The 17,819-nt window shown below is 38.1% G+C and overlaps 1 protein-coding gene and 1 long non-coding RNA gene across 3 annotated transcripts in view; one reads left to right on the top strand and one right to left on the bottom strand.

Moving 5' to 3' along the window:
• The window catches only part of LOC131960496 (anoctamin-4-like), a 68,083-nt gene that overhangs the window by 40,556 nt on the left and 9,708 nt on the right, over nt 1–17,819 (top strand). For both annotated transcript variants that reach the window (XM_059325727.1, XM_059325726.1), the window contains 11 exons: nt 9–143; nt 1,410–1,506; nt 1,728–1,788; nt 11,236–11,318; nt 12,105–12,245; nt 13,158–13,322; nt 13,426–13,462; nt 13,585–13,696; nt 15,415–15,472; nt 16,642–16,739; nt 16,976–17,118. In XM_059325727.1, the coding sequence (XP_059181710.1) occupies nt 9–143; nt 1,410–1,506; nt 1,728–1,788; nt 11,236–11,318; nt 12,105–12,245; nt 13,158–13,322; nt 13,426–13,462; nt 13,585–13,696; nt 15,415–15,472; nt 16,642–16,739; nt 16,976–17,118 (1,130 nt within the window). The remainder of the gene's footprint in view (nt 1–8; nt 144–1,409; nt 1,507–1,727; nt 1,789–11,235; nt 11,319–12,104; nt 12,246–13,157; nt 13,323–13,425; nt 13,463–13,584; nt 13,697–15,414; nt 15,473–16,641; nt 16,740–16,975; nt 17,119–17,819) is intronic.
• Nucleotides 305–9,367, bottom strand: LOC131960497 (uncharacterized). The gene is made up of 4 exons (XR_009389687.1): nt 9,031–9,367; nt 6,128–6,229; nt 4,624–4,767; nt 305–3,468 (listed from the first exon to the last, which is right to left on the bottom strand). It is a non-coding gene; the product is annotated as an uncharacterized LOC131960497 (long non-coding RNA).

Here is a 17,819-nt window from a genome sequence, read left to right as displayed (position 1 = left end):
TGTTTTAGGAGGTACTTTGGAGAGAAGATCGGCCTGTACTTTGCCTGGCTCGGCTGGTACACAGGGATGCTGTTTCCTGCAGCTCTGGTTGGCCTCTTGGTATTCCTGTATGGCGTCTTCACTCTGGAGCACTGCCAGGTCAGGTAAACACACCTTCTCTGTTTTCTGATAAATATAAGCGTCCCCAGAGCTAGTAGTTGTTTGGAAAAATCTTTTTCTACTGAAGAACAGGTCAATGTCTAAGTCTAAGTCCAGGTTTATGCTTCACGAGTGCTCAATAAGTACAGGTCAGATAGACAGTTGATTAGTGAAGTAGTCAGATACCTTTGTTTTTAATGCAAAGCTAATTTATTTTTACAGATAAGGCAATGAAGTGTGAAATTGTCTCTGGTAACTCACAATATAGCATTAAATGAAATAAAGGAAATTAGACTTAGTAAAGTAAATGCTTAAGATGGAAATGAAAAAGGCCATGTCATCACTTTATAAGACAATCTGAAACACAGTGGTGCAAAAGAAAACAACTTATAAAGTTAAGATAAAAATAATCACAAAAAAAAAACCCTGCACATTCACTTGCTTCACTTGTGAAATGTTTTAAGAGACTTGAGACGTCCTTTCCTTTCAAAGCGTCATGTGAAGCGACATCTGATTCTAATGACGGCGGCAGCGGATCACAGCTGGATCAGCTGTCAGTCACTTTAACAGCTGTAGACATGCACTAATAATAACAATAATAATAATAATAAAAAGTGTTTTCTCTGTTTAATAAACACCTTCACATGAATAACAACCTGCATTCTGTATTTGTATGTTAACTGTGTCCTATTCAGGGGCCTGGTAATGCCTTTATATTATATTATTTACTTATTAGCCTATTATTTGTGTCTGTATATAGACTATCCAGGTGATAAATTCTATATTTAATATCCCAGACATGATTGTGTCCACTTAACATCAGACAATGTTTTATTAGGTGATATGAATGATCAGGAATGATCAGCCTCATGTGGGACTGATGGAAATGACAAAAAAAGCCTGTGGAACGATCTTTCTTTTAATTTATTATAAATGTAGAAAGATGTTTGTGGTCTTTTTATTGTTCAGACCCACAATAAAACAGATTTTTAACTCCATGGCGAATAAAAGGAGATAAATAAAATATAAAACTTGTGAGTGACACATTATAAAATATCTACAACAAATATTAACTGTAGGATGAAATAAAATCCTATCGTTCTTACACTATATCGATTCGTAATCGAATCAGTTTCTAATAAAAAGTATATCGTTTTTGAATCGTATCGTAACCTGTGTATCTAGATGCGAATCGAATCGTTTATGTGCAACCCTAGTTGCTGCCCTAACAAACCATACCAGAGTTTAATGGCCAACTTGTTGTTCTCCAGTAAAGAAATCTGCCAGTCCACTGACATCATCATGTGCCCCATCTGTGACCAGTACTGCCCGTACCTGAGACTGTCAGACAGCTGCATCTACGCCAAGGTAATGTCGCCCTAGCAACCAAACAAACTATTCCTTAAAGATGTTATCACTTGCTATTGTACTCACAGAGTACTCTCTGTACTCATTAGAATGTATTTAGTGTCTCAATGTGTAACTTTTACTCTGGATGAGTGAGCCATCAGTTAAGTCTGGCTATGGGGTTTTGATTTAGATACGTAGTGTAGTAAAACATTAATTTAATTTTGTGTTCTTCTACTCAGGTCACCCATCTCTTTGACAATGGTGCAACTGTTTTCTTTGCGGTATTCATGGCTGTTTGGGGTAAGTGTCACATTAGTGCAGATCACATTTCTGCACAATTTCTTTTGCCAATTGGGGGCCACACAACAAGCAGAAAACCACTACCTTAGACAGTTCATATATATTGCCTACACCCATTAACACTTAGCAATTCTAGCGTTTATTTAGAGTTTTGTTTCCGTGCAGCTGCTGACTGAAGCCGTTTTTTCACTAAATTGGAAAATGAATTCTGAGCAAACTTTTGAAATGTTGCAAGAAATACATTTGATTAAGGCGTATTTCAATCAGCTGGCTTGGAGCCATAGATTGTATAAAATACGAAGATAGTCACCGTGACTTCACACAGAGGCTTCTAAAAAGCCGCAAAAAAGCTAAAAGTAGGTGGTTCCTGTGGCTCTGGCCATCGCCATCTTGGAAGTGCCTGATAATGTCAGTAAAAGAGGTGTAAGGGTTATGTATATCATTATCCTTTAACGCGTTACTTAAGATTAATTCATTACACAAAAATAAAAAAAATTGATGCATTTTAATCTCACTTATTTTTGCACCGCGGAACGTTTCTCACTGGATGAGTTTCAGGCGGACCGATTATACTGGAGCACCAACTAGCGTTCATGAGTTCAGACAACAACAAACCACAGTGAACATGAAGGAAGAAGCTGATGAGAGCGCTTTGGTTGGCCCCGTGGATGATGGGACATTTTGTTACAAAAAACCAACGGATGGAAGCGTCGATAAGAGCATGGTTGTGTGCAAGTTATAGAATTTCTGAAATGTACTATATTTCTAAATATGCTATTGCTACGCTTAACGGCAAAAATTGCACTGGTCTGTTGAATTTGAACAAAAATAAACAATATTTTCGTTGCTTAAGCTTATGTATTCAGTCATTATTCAATGGTATACTAAAAATCCATGTGAAAAAAATTACTTCTCACTGTTCTCCGGTCAAATATTTATATGCGATTAAAATGTGATTAATTTCGATTAATTAATTACAAAGCCTCTAATTAATTCGGTTATTTTTTTAAATTATATATATATATTTTTAAGCCCCCCGGATGTTGCTGCTTGTTTGGAGAGAACAAACTAAAGCCCCTTTCACAGTGCGGTCCTGCAAATGTCAACACCACCAAAATATATTGCCGTAAAGATCTCTACCGACTTTTCACCTTAGGGCGTTTATAGTAATCCCGCAAAGGCGTGATATTCGTGCCCTTTCATTGTGCAGTCTGGCGTCGCGGAACAAGGATGGTGGGAGGAGACGATAGTGACGTGCGACAGAGCAGTGCTACGCAGTAGCATGGTGCTAATAGGCTACACAGTTATAGTGATCCCCTTTTCACAGCACTATGAAAGGGGCTATTGATGTTTGGTTTTGTGCTGGTAGCTTAAAGTGGGTTTATCAGAGCTTTTTAACTGAACACAGCTGTGAGACTCAAAACATTAAAGGCTGTTAAGCCAAAACAGTGAACTAAAAGGTGCTAAAACGCACTTTAGAAGTGAGAAGATTTGCTGAATTGTGAGCAGATCATTACTGAACGAGGTCCCAGGGTATGGAAGGTGCTAGCAGGGAGCTTGTGAAGGGTTCATATTCTTCATCTGCTGCAGACACGGCAGATGGTGGAGCAGCAGCAGCACCAATGACACAGAGTTGATAGCTGGCTTGTTTATAAATCTCTCGGTGAAAAGATGAGGGCTCTGAGGAATAAAAAGAGAATGTTTTTGTTTGTTTTTTTGAAGCATAAATATCCAGACAAAAATTCTTATTTCAACTTAAGAAGATGATTGACAAGACGATTTTCAAACCATGGCAAACCAAGTTAGAGTTCTCACGTGGTGCTTCTCTCACTTTACTCCTTCAACGTGTTATTTAACCTGAATAATATGCAGTGTTTCCCCTACAATTATATTGGTACAACGGCACCCCCCACCCCCCTTGACGATCAAGTTAATTTTATTTTCTATATAGCGCCAAATCATAACACAAGTCATTTAAGGTTACCTTTTTAATATATATCTTGTCCATTTATCCTATTTACACGACGGCATGTTATTTCTATCTTTACATGGCTGTGCGTTTACAATTCTCGTCTGCTCTCTGTATTGTGCGCGGCGAAGTTCCGCCCCAAAGCGTGCACACAAACACACGTGCGCCAGGGTTTCGCATTAATGACCTAGACTGTGGCAGCCTCCTTCCAGACATCCCGAGTTTACCGAGCTGCCCACCCCACTCCAGCATGATCTCTACTGAACGAAATACCATCAACTTGTCCGACCGGTCACAGGTCATCTAAACCGATCCAAACAAACTGCTGCATTCGACCGCTCGGTTAGCATTAGCTGATAATAAAAGTTGTTATAATCACAAAAGGCTAAACTGTGCCTAACGGTCTGAATTACTTCCTGTCGCTGAACACATGCTACTTTCAAAATAATAAGAAGAAGAAGACTGTCAATATAAGAGCACAGTGTGTAAACAGAACCCACCACAGAATTTACAAGAAGACTGTCAAAATAAGATGCCTTAAATAAAACATACAAGAACCTTTATTCTCCTTTACAATAATTAAATCAAATATGCAATGATTAAGATCAGTGTATATGATGGAATAGTGGCATTAGAATCTGCAAGAGGCCACTAAATTTGGGCTTTTTGTGAAAATGTTATGTGAGGTGTTTTCTCTTATTTAGCTCTCAAAGTGCACAAAATCGATGCATTTTACTTAAAAATTTACAATTTTTGCACATTGGAAAATATATAATATATAATCAGGAAACACTGATATGGGTACAGAAAATGCTACACAATCACACCTGGAAGCATGAAATATGAGCTATGTGGCTTTCGCTCACCAACATCTTTGTTAAGCGCCTCTGGCTGTTTGAGAGCCTCTGTTACTTTGCCGTCAAATCTCCAACATCTCAGCATGAAGAGCAGAACCAAACACAGCTGGAGGGCAAAGGTCAACACTCCCAGCACGATTATAGTGTTGTTTACTGTTGAGGGTAGAGGACAGGAGGGTTACAACACTGAATGTTGTATTGAAGTTTAATGCAGAGGCCTGATACAAATGCTGTCAGGGCTTTTACATCTAGACTACAGGTGTATGCAATCATTGTTCTATAAACAGATTTTGTGCTTTTTAAACTGCACAACAAATTAAATCCCTGAAGTGCTGTGGCTACAGTCTAGCTACGAATGAAAGAAGTGCAGGCCCTGTTGCATCAGTGCCTGTTAATAATTCAGACACTCAGACATATTCAGACAATGAGCTCATCACAGTGGAAACCCTATCGATTTCACAAGTATAAATATTTTATAGGACTAGAGTTGCAAAATTCTGGCAATTTTCAAAGTTGGAAACTTTCCATGGGAATTAACAAGAATTTATGGGAATTAACAGGAATAAACTAAGAATGTACAAAATTGAGGGATGGCCTTTAACAGGCCTCTGCATTAAACTGCATATATATATATATATATATATATATATATATATATATATATATATATATATACATATATATATAAACACAAGCCACCACTGTAATTTTTGCATTTATCTTTTGTAAAAAATACCTTTTCCCACTGTTAAATGTACTAAACACCATATCTCTAACAAAAATGTACTGTCATTTTTAATGGTAAAATCTTTAATTTATACGGCATTTATAAAGTATTTTCTTGTCAAATATATGGCAGAACAGCGTTTCTTTTGATGGAATTTTTTTTATTTATACGGTAAAAAATTGAATAAAATGGAAATCTTAAACGTGAAATCAACAGTGCCAATATCTTTTTACCGTAATATTTTTAAAAGTTATACCGTAGAACCCAGCTGCCATTTTTTTTACTGTAAAAACAACAGTTGTTTTTTTTTATAGTGTACAGTTGGTTTAAATTACCCCCCATTTCCAGTTAATTTCCATAAATCCCCACAATTCCATTTTCAATATTTCCAAAATTCCCCAGCTTAAGTTCCCATGGAAAATTTCTGGAAATTGACCGGAAATTGACATGAAATCTTCCACCCCTTTGCAACCCTATTTAGGACTAATGTAAAGCCAAAGCAAAGTGTTGTATAAAGAACTGTAAAGCACAAGAGGGACATTTTGTTCTTACCTCTTGTGTGTCTCTTTAAAAATGGTTCACAGTTAATAATGGTTCAATCTTTAACCAGTGGTTAAACCTGGTCATAACTGTCAAATATTGATCCATTATAAGAATTTAAACCCTTGAAAGGCCAGTTGTTTACATAATGAATAATCATTTGTCTGAGACTGGATCTCCTGTTTTTTAAAGAATAATACAGAATCATAAACTTTTTCTTCTGATCTATTGGAAATGTTACAGTACCTGCAGAAGATAGGTGTGGTGTTGACTCCCACTGGGTGACCTCTGGCTGGGACATGTTTTGGTTCTCGAGTAATTCCATCGGTCTGTTTCCTCACAGTGTCCCTGTGCAGCCGAGCAGAGGAAATTGTGTTTACTTGCATCCTAGTAATGAGTAAAAGTTTCTTCTGCATGCCACAAGGATCTAATCTGATTTAGATCTGGTAATTGGTGATAAATTGGTTTTGAAAAGAACATTGTGTGAAGAGAAGGGAACACAACAATTTCACAAAGAGCACATGGAAATAAATGTTTCATACTGTGTAAATACTGAGTGTTTAACAACCTGTTTGGGAGATCTGATCACTTTTTTTTAAATTTAAGGATACATATCATAAACATTTAAAGAAAACGATATCGTTATGAAACTCTTCCAGACAGTTATGTTTGAATTACACTGTAAAAAATAATCTGTTTAATTTACGGTAAAATACTGGCACAGTTGCCAGAACTTCACCGTAAAAAATACAGTTAGTGGGTTTTCTACTGTAAATTTAAATGTAAATATCAGCAAAAACTGTAATTTAGACTGAATGTTCCCGTTATTTTTAGGGTAATTGTGTCATTGTGACATTATGGTATTTCTCCATTAACTTTAAATAAACATTTTTATATTTTTACAGCAAAACTGTGTGTTTCCGACAGTTAATGACAGTAAAAGTTTTGTGCTATTCTTTGATTTACGGTAAACATTTTTTACAGTGTTGTACATATAACTGACATTATGAAATGTTTGAATATGCAAATGATGCATTATCTAATACTAACTTTTGGGGAGTTAAGGAGAAATCTACAGACATAAGTTAACAAAGTGTAAAAAGATAAATAAAATAAACCAATAAGTGTCTATATTTGACATGTAATGGAAGCAAAAAACCCAAAATGTAACAGTGCGTGAAAATGTTTTTACCTGTGGCATCTCAACTTTTTTCCATCTGCTTCTACTAATTCAAGTGCTTGGAGCAAAATCTCCTTGATTTATTTATATCATGTTTTATTTAAGATTCGGAACCTTGATGAACACCACATAAAAATCAATGCTGTGATTTGGTATGAAAAAAAAAGATTTCTGCAAGAATTGTATTTTCGGTGATTGGATGGTGAGAAATCAAGAGAACTGCTGAGAAACCAACTTATTGTCAATTTAACAAGACATCCATCATCTGAATGCTCCAGGTCTGTAGTTTGTGGTTGTAAAGTTCCATGAGGCTGTGATTATCCTCGTGCTCACAACAGCTCATTTTATACTGTGAGGTCAAGTTTCAAAAATTGATCTTGCTACAATGAAATGGCTACGACTACACCTATTAATGTACTATGTCAAACATGAATAAAGTTGGGCTCATTAAATCCACAAACCGCTCTTAGACTGTTTAGGGACTCCAGTATGCAGAAAAAAACAAACTGCATGGTTTCTGCCTCAAATTGCATGGATCAGCATGAAGGGGAGGCTCGTGGGTACCCAAAGAATTCATTTTCATTCAGATATCGTGAGGTCAGAGGTCAAGGGACAACTTTGAAAATGGCTATGTCAGTTTTTCCCAGGCGGCAACCTCCGGGTCTGAGCAGGGCGGCAAACCAGGAAGTGCCTTAAGCCGCATTCTACCGAGAATTCTAGCAGGGGGAGCTAAGTTTGGCTGCAGAAACATTTCTGTCCATTAATTTCAATGCAAAATGAGAAAACTTCTCACTTGATTTATTACCTCAGAATTTTTTTAGGACAACACTATGGTCTCAATCACTAGTAAAAAATCTTTTTCAAGACAATTTGATGTTAATAGTTCTACGTAATAATGGCCCCATTTAGAAGAAAATAGAAGATAAAGAATCGTTTGATTTGGGGCGTGGCTACCTTTGATTGACAGGTGGCTAACAGAGCGAGCCGTCATCAGGAGAGAAGCAGAACAATGTGTATCCACGGCAACGTGTCAATAAAGTTATATATAACGTTATATATATATCGGAAACCGGCGACACAAGATGGCGACGAGTGTAACGATGAACTCGATGCTTCCAACCGTCAGTCCACAAACCAATGGGTGACGTCACGGTGACTACGTCCATTATTTATATACAGTCTATAGTTTTTCCCTTGCTCCAATTAAGCCTTAGCCAGATAGCCTTGCTCTATTGGGATATTAACCCGGTGCTTGGTTAATATATGTGCTTCCACTGCATAAGTAACTGCATTATCTCTTTGCAAAACTGTCTGTGTAGCAGGTAAAAAAAGTTTTTTTTTCTGTCTTGTGTACTTTGGCCAGCAAAGACAATTTAATCAGGTCATCGTGCCCTCAAATGTCTTTTCTGTTGTGAAAAAGACACATGTTTAACTTAACTACCAGAGTAATCCCTCTCATCTTGTCTATATAGGTATTGTAAAAACCTTTAATAAGTTACAGACCTCTAAGCAGAGTGAAAAAGTGAAGTCACGTGGCCTATTGAAATGTATGACTGAAATGATCTGTATTTGAAAGAATGTTGTATAGCATCACAGTTAATTTAATTTGTCATTCACTGTAAAATAATGTAGAAAACCGCTGAAAAAAAGTTTCATCAAGGACAGCAAGTTAAAAATGTATAAAACTTCAGAGTAAACATGAAAACTGTATCAGTCATAAGGGATCTGAGTTTCTTCAAATTAAGTGCATGAATAGTAGAGTAAAATGTAAAACAAGACAAAGACATACTAAAAAATAAGACAGAGATCGTCTCACAAAGTACTCTGACTAAAACCATGTCTTCCTCGAAGAAGAGTATGTAGAAGATGAAGCTGTTTTCACAGCTGCACAGACCTGCCAGAGCCCAGTCTGCTTTTAAAGAAAGATCTAAAAAATAAGTTAAGATAATACATGTAATTACATACTGACCTTACAGTAACTGATTCTTGAACGTTGCTGTTGCGGTTGCTGTCCAAATGAATATATTTTGGTGTTCAACTGTAGCAGAGAATCAGCTCAAATCCCTTCATTAAGGTTCCTCAGAAGTGTGCTCCCCTGCTGGCTCCTCATGGGAAGCAGTGCCCTTCTCAGACAGCTGAGCCTTCAAAACATGTTGCTCTGTGTTCGATCAGGAAGAAAAATGAACTACAAGCACTGGTTTAAAGGCTGACCTTCAGTATTCAGTGGATCCACACGTATACATGCAGCCAATAAGTAATCTATCCAAAGGACTTTGTTCAGCAATACCCACCCTCTATGGCTGATCACTCAGCTGGGTTCAATAGTTACAACTAGTTAGTATTGAGCCTTTTCTAGATATCTTTTTCAATATTATAACTAGAAGTTTTTCTAGTTATAATATTGTCTAGGTGTCTCTTTAAATGTTGAAAGTTTAAAGTTTATAAGGGTTTAGAACATTATGATATGAGTATATGAAGGCCGTTCCCATGCTCACCAAGCTGTTGCAGCCATTGTGTGATACCATTTGTTATACAGGTTTTGTGCAAAATTGACCATTTTTGTTTTACTTGAGATTTTTTTTTTTCAATCTAAAATTCCTCCAAAATACCACATTACAAGACCAAATCATTTGATACATCAGAACTGAATAAAATTGGGCTAATTGAATCCACAAGAGTCTCAGCTTTCCAGTCATCTTCAATTTATGCAATTGCAACACTGGGACCACATGCAGAAGTATTCAAATATAGTAAGCAAATATTGGAAATTAGGAAAATTAGGAAAACCCCATTATCAACCATTACAGTGGTTGTTACAGAGTATTTATAACCTCTAATGCTCAACAATGTTAACAATCTGACTACATATTCTGGCCTTTTGTTCAGGGTACTGCTATTGTGCCAGTTTAAAGCTTCACTAATCAACATTTTTCTATCAAAAGATTAAGATTCCCTTCACTTAGGACCTTGGAACCGAATCGGCGACCCTCTGGTTACAGGCCTCATTCCTAACCTCTCAGCTATGGACTGCCCAAGCAAAAAAAGAGTCAAATGTATCAAGTATGCGCAATGTAAAAGGGATCGGTCAGGTCAGGTGAAGTATTATAATGAGTAACAAAGTCCGCATAGGGGAGGATGTCAGGGAAGATAGATGGGTCAAAGATATACAAGACTTTGACCCAAGAGAGAGCAGAGCTCCCTAAAAGCCAGTCAAGATGTTAAGGTTCCCTGAAGAATGGACCCAAACGCAGACAGTGGGTGAAAAAACAGAAATAGTCTTTATTATCTCAACAGATAATACAGGCAGGGAAATAGACACAAGGGGGTAATCCACAATGGAACCGGGGCGGAGACGAGGAGACGAGAACACGGACAGGAACAGGAACAGGGAAAAACTCCTGGGAACAGCAAACATGAAAAAACATTAGTCCAAGAAAAGTACTCGGAGAGTGTACTAAAAGATCTGAGAAACCACAATCGAGTATACCACTAGAGAGGTGAAACGTTCTGGTGCTGAATGAATGAAGCGCCGAGGTAGATATACTGCAGGGTGATGAGGTGTTTGCAGGCAGCTGCGGCGGGGAGACCAGGTGGAGTTGGGAAGCCGCACCCCTGCACACACACAAACACAGGGAAAAAATATCCCTGACACTGGCCCAACCAGAGGCCGTAACACAAGATTTACGCTTGTCCCACGGCCTCTTGTACTGTATCGGTTTGACAGTGCCGGGGTGCCAGTCAGAGCTAATCTGACAATTTTCACTCTCCTTTTTCTTTTCTTGTTTTCTCCGTCAATGTCCTCTATGGTCTCTTCAACTCTGCCATGATGTCGATAACAGTCGAAACACAGTTAATAGTAGAATTAAATTATCAACAGGTAAAGATTTATATGTCTGTCTCCTACTCAGAATCTGCAGACATACTTTACAACTGCACTGAAGTGTGTTGACACCATAACAACAAGCTACAATCGCCATTGTGTTTTAGACTACCCACATGACCAAAGCCAACAATGCGATGTTGCTTCTATCCTATCCTAATTTTTTGGTTTTATCAGACATTTATCTGATATAATATCAGCCCTTAACAGGAGCCAATAACCCAGGTACTGTTTAAGAGTGACAGAAATGGTGGCATGCGAACAACTGACACGGTTGTCTTTATTTGTTTTTAGCGACTGTCTTCCTGGAGTTCTGGAAAAGACGCAGGGCTGTCCTCGCATACGACTGGGACCTCATTGACTGGGAGGAAGAGGAGGTGAATTACTTTGTGTGGTCTATTATTTACTTAAAGTCCATCCATCCATTTTTCTCCGCTTATCCGGGGCTGGGTCGTGGGGGCAGCAGGCTAAGCAGGGCATTCCAGGTGCCCCTCTCCCCAGCCACAATGTCAAGCTCCTCCTAGGGGACTCCCGAAGCGTGTTCTGTGTCTTCCCCGGGACTTCCTACCAGTTACTTACCATACTTAAAGTATATGTTGTAATTATATTTTTAGTTTAGAGTTCGTTCTTAGTAGTTACTAACTTACTTGATGCCCTTTGGCTTTGCACAAACAGGTTTCCACTGAATATTTCTTCCTTCACATCTCCTCTGCCCTTGAGAAATCTTTGCCTACTCACACTTATTTCCAGTCTACGCTAGTCTGCAAGGATTGTATTTTTTAAGGGGGGACTGTACTGAGAGCCTTCACCAAGGGAGTCTGGTCTCAAATCAATTCATGACTCACTGGAACTGTATAATATTAACACTTTTATAATAAAAGCTCTTCCAATCTCAGACCCTGACACAGTCATCATACCTTAACCAAGTTTTGTCAGAACTTTTATAATGTTCATGCCTGTCATATGGATCAAACTCCAACCTTCGTCTGTCAATCAGACACAAAATGGTAAAAGTGGTCCTCGAAAAACTGCTGTTTGTGGGTGTGAAAGTGACTCATTGTCTCAGTCTCCTTTGCACAGACAAGAAGACAAGACAGTGATTATAAATACCTACATTGACTTCAACATTTTTGGTCATATGTGTCTTGTCCTTTGTGTTTCAGGATGAATTACGTCCCCAGTTTGAGGCCAAATACTCCAAGAAGGAGAGGATGAACCCCATATCTGGGAAGCCTGAGCCTTACCAGGCTTTCACTGACAAATATAGTCGCCTAATCGTCTCAGCATCCGGAATCTTTTTCATGGTGGGTTTCTGGGTTAAATAAATGTCAAGTAGCAGGTGTGCCACTCTCATCTTTATAAGTACTCTGTCTAGAGGCTTATTGATGTTAATTATGTTGATGAAAAGTAGTGTCACCACATTTCTTGATTGAATATTTAAATATACTCTAGCAAAAAATGTATTAGTTCGACAGCATGTGGTTCACTTTTATCTATACATGAGTCTTGTTTGTAGCCTATAGGACAAACTATTTTTATTTTGTTGTTGTATTTTTAGTATACTATAAATGATAATACATTATAAAATTATATATATATATATATATATATATATATATATATATATATATATATATATATATATATATATATATATATACATATATAGATTTATCATTTATATAAACCCACACTTTATTCTTCCATAGGAGCCCTTTTTAACAACTTCAGTGAACACTGCCATTTTTATTTTGTCGTTGTATTTTTAATATATTGTTATGTTTATTTTTTTATATAAACCCATATTTTTTTCTTCCATAGAGCCAGGCCTATTATTTTTATTTTATTTTATTTTATTATTTATGTAAACTAATATGTTTTTATTCCATTAGCAGGTTTGAACAAGCCCATTGTTGTAATAAAGCCCATTATTGTTATGAATATGATATATATATTTCAAATTTTTTACAATAATGGGCTTGTTCAAACCTGTCATATATATATATATATATATATATATATATATATATATATATATATATATATACATATAGGTTATTATTATAAAAAGCCATATTTTATTCTTCCATCTAATTAAACTCATTTGTACAGTAAGGTACTATTTCCTTTTTTATGTATATCGTGAAGCCTTTTTTATGGCGCGCAGTTCTTTGTCTTGTATTTGATATTAATGGTGTTGTCATGTGACCTCACAGATACTGGTGGTGATTGCTGCTGTGTTTGGCATCGTCATTTATCGTGTAATCACCGTCAGCACCTTCGCCGCCTTCGGCTGGGCTCTCATCAGAAACAACTCTCAGGTGGCGACCACGGGAACGGCAGTCTGTATCAACTTCTGTGTGATCATGCTCCTGAACGTGGTGACTATCTGCCGTCCATTGCTTTCTGTGTAAAATAAAACATGAATAATGAGTTTAAGTTCTTCCCTAACTAATGGCCTCCAAACACTGTACTTTTTTCCAGCTCTATGAAAAAGTTGCTCTTCTTCTTACTAATTTAGGTAAGTTGACTGCACCAGCAGATCTAATAATCTTGAAGCTGAAAGGGTGATGCAGACATAATTACTACTGTGCACTGACCTTGTCTCTGTACTAACTATACAGTATCTGTATTCCGCCACAGAACAGCCAAGGACAGAGTCAGAGTGGGAGAACAGTTTTACCCTCAAGATGTTCCTCTTTCAGTTCGTCAACCTCAACAGTTCAACGTTCTATATCGCCTTCTTCTTGGGGAGGTGAGAATATCATGCACAACTCTGAATACAGTACTGCAAAAAAACTGCCCTGCATCTTAAAGGTAGTAAAAAGTGAGATTTCTGTGTCTTTTTTGATTATAGAGCAGGTCTATGTGCTATAGTATCAAAACACTGAACTTACCAAGAAATGCATCCAGCACATATTCAGAAAAGGCCTGTTTCCACTATCACCCAATACCCGGAATGAGGCAGGTCTGAATACGAGCAGTCCGGAGCAGACTTTTGTCTGGACTTTTTTTGTCCCTGTGGAAGAGCAGGGTCCTTTTTTTAACTTGAAAAAAAAGCCTGGTTGCTGATTGGATAAATCGCTAAGCAGGATGTGACGTAAAACTTAATGCCGCAACAACACGCGCCATTTGTAAAAGCCAGCGAAGCACTGTTGCCAACTTAGCTACTTTGTTGCTATATTTAGGAGTTTTCAGACCCCCTTAGCGACTGGCGACAATTCCAGCATCTTTTTCTGGTGTTATTGGAGACTTTTGGAGACTCGTTCTTACTCTTCTTAACAAGCTGTGGGGGCTGGCATCTCGTTAAGAAAAGTAAGAATGGGTCGAAGCAGCACAGTCCTCCTGCAGCAGTCTCTCCCAGCTGGAGATGGAAGGGATGTAATCCCCTTAGAGTCCTGTCTGCAAAGTGCTAATAGGCTAACAGTCAGCTCTGTAGCAGTACAGTGTGTATGTGCTGCTGCTGCAGGAGGTGTTCACTAAGCAATCTCTGTTTGTTTACAACAAGCACCTGACACTGCGCACAGTTAGCGATGCAGGTTAATTCACCATCACTATGTTTATGATCAGCGGAGACGCTGTGTATAATTAGCCATGCTGGTTTGTTTATGATGCTGACATTGACAGTTAGCGACGGCGGCCACAGTTGCATCTCCCGTGTTTAGTCCATTGTGACGATTGAAAACCATACGTCACCTGCTGAGTCTCGTAAATCCCTCTGGGGGCCTTTTTGTAATGGAAACATGCAGAGTGAGCGGACTTTTGAGAGGGCGTGGCCTGAGACTTTCCCGGTGGCCACTCTTCCCCCTAAAGGAAACACGGCTGAACTGTGTCTTTAAACAAGCCAGTGGGACATCTGTAGGGTTGTGATGTCACCTATATTATACTAGTAAGGAAGAAAGTGCTGCTACAGTGCTGTTACACTCATTCCCCGCAATGATGTTGTAAAACCCAGAAATGCTGACCAATCAGAGCAGACTGGGGTTTTTGGGAGGGGGTCTGAAATTTTCCAAATTGTACATTGGTATATGATACTCAAGGCCAGGATTTCCCTGAGAAATTCCCAAACAAAACTTACTGATGTCTTATGATGGAACACAAATGTTTGTCATCTGCATAACAGATACCATATATTTAAATGGATAAATAGACAAAAATACTGGCTGTATTCTCTTTGAACTCCCCGAGGGCACAAAAAGTATTCTTAGATTTTACAGTAAACCAGTCATATGCTAAAAAGATTCAACCCAAGAGTGTTATATTGTAAAGTCCAACTTTGAGCAGAGCTGATTTGCTGATTCCGGTTCACTTGTGCACAAAATCAAGATGTGTTTTTCTACTAAACAGATTTTTTGTGATGCTGCATATCCATTTACCAACAGGACTTTGGATGTTAGTGAAACACAACTAAAACTGCCTTCTTATATAAGAACCTTTCTTTTAAAATTGACTTTTTTTCTCCTGGGTTGACAGATTTACAGGCCGGCCTGGTGCATATCTACGCCTCATCAATCGCTGGAAACTGGAAGAAGTGAGTAATTACTTACCGCCTTCCCATAGGAGAATAACAGCAAAGCATTATGGATCCCAGTATTTCTAAATTGGACATTAAGCTATTATTGTATGCCCAACCACCAGGCATTTAACCCCCCTCAGCAGTAAGCACTGCTGCCAACAGTACTTATGGGAACATGGAGGGAATAACACGCACTGAAGAGGTCTAAGGGGACTAAAGGCCTGAGCTTGCACTTTTAGGTGCTGAGCTAATGTGGCCCCACTTGTTCCCATGGCTGCGGAAATGGAAATGGAAAAAATCTCTGTATTGTGACATGTACAGTAATATTGTCAGCCTTCTGTGACCGTGCAGAATCATGGTGGTGCTTGAAAATATTAGTGGCTTTTATGAACATTTACAAAGCTGGTAAAAGCTACAAGGCAACATCTGAAAGGTGTTCTTGCCGACAACAAAACATTTTGATTATAAGTTTGTATTGGCAGTCTTGCTCTGTCTAATTTGCTTTGCTTGCAAAAATGCCTGTGTGCAGTACAAGGCTTTCTAATAATGCTGAAGGGAAAATATTATAAGAACACATGAAGTACTCAAAACAAAAGCAACAAGATTCTAATCAGGATTCTGAAACAGTTCAATATGAAAGAGCCACTGTAAAATCAGTGCTGAACAACAGAAACAATGGAGAAGGAATTAATACTGCAATAAAAACATGACATCTCATTCCCTTTTTGTGGCATCACACATCTAATTCAAACCCTTAAAAATGAATACTTAAGCAAACATCAGCATAGTAACTAGTAAAAATGACAGAAACCACCTTTGGGGAAAATGTATTTAATGCATACTTTGGGTTTTTAATTTGGCAAAAATGTAATACTTGTTTTTGAAGATCTTTCTGGTGATGTTTTGCCATCATTTGTGATTTATCATAATGTTTTGCAGCTATGAGTAGCTTCTCCATTGCCACTTTGAAATGCACTGTGGGAGAAAAGTGTACATGAACAACACACTCAAAAATCAAGGATGCATACTAACGTTTTGAGTATACCTCATTTTGTCACTTTTCTAGTGTAACACTCTAAATGCAAATGTGATGCTTACAGAACCTGAAACAACAATGACAAATCCTTCCACAGCAATGAGTGCCATTGTTTGATTGGTTTCTCTCTGTCTCCCTGTTGCTGTAGTGTCACCCCAGTGGCTGTCTCATTGACCTCTGTCTGCAGATGGGGATCATCATGGTGCTAAAACAGACCTGGAACAATTTCATGGAGCTCGGCTACCCGTGAGTGTTGTGGGGGGTTTTCGGAACCTTCAAATGTAAGACATACGGAGAAGTTTCTGATCAAACCACAACTAATTAACAATTCAGTGTGGGATGTTTGTAACAGGAAGTGTGTGTAAAATATTGCGAGCCAACTCTTTTCCTAGCTGCAGAGTAATAGTACATGAAATCAGATCTACTTATCTCCGTACTGAATCAATCCTTTGTTGTTGTTTGTTCTGTTGTTGTTTTGCTAGACTGATCCAGAACTGGTGGACACGGCGGAGGCTGAGGAGAGAGCACGGACAGATTGCCAAGGCCAGCTTCCCACAGTGGGAGAGAGATTACAACCTGCAACCAATGAATGCCTATGGACTCTTTGATGAATACTTGGAAATGAGTATGTTGCAACAAGTGCTATGCATACATTGTTTTCATAGACAGTAAAAATCTTACTGATGTTAGTGCCACAACCTTAGATATCAGGTGTAAGGTTAAGGTTCATTTGGTGTCCCAGCAGCTGCATGTTATGTAACTGTCACTCTGACTTGCTGTGGATTAAATTTGGGCTGTGAGCTTTTCCACCTGCTCACATCTTTATTTTTGCTCCCCAATGTAACATTTATGACTGGTTGGGTTATGATCAAACTTAAACCTTTAAGTCTTAATCAATATTTTTATGTTAAGAATAGGAAAAAAGGGATTGCTCAGAGTGATGAACCCCAAGAGAATCACTTCGCTGTGCAGTGTTCTGAACCATTTTTTAGATGCTAACAACCATAGACTGTATAAAAGTAGTGGACGTAACCTACTGGTCAGAAAAGTGAAGGCAATGCAGAAGTGTCCTAAAACTGCATTATTTCTAACAGCCAGCAGTGGGAGCTAAAAACAAAAAGAAGTCAGATTGTATAGACGTCTTTGAGGAATTGACCCTATTTCTCACTTGATTTATTTCCTCAGTAAGCATTTTTCTTATAAGTTTATGATCGTAATCACTAGTTTCAAGTGTTCTTCAAAACAGCATGAATTTAATTTTCTAAATTATGGTCCCATTCAGAGTAAAAAAAGACAATAAAGCAGGGTATGCTTTAGGACGTACCT

This window comes from Centropristis striata, chromosome 22 (genome assembly GCF_030273125.1).
Source record: "Centropristis striata isolate RG_2023a ecotype Rhode Island chromosome 22, C.striata_1.0, whole genome shotgun sequence".
Lineage (NCBI taxonomy): Eukaryota > Metazoa > Chordata > Actinopteri > Perciformes > Serranidae > Centropristis > Centropristis striata.
Note: the sequence above shows the minus strand (reverse complement) of the source record. Positions and strands in the feature narration are given on the sequence as shown.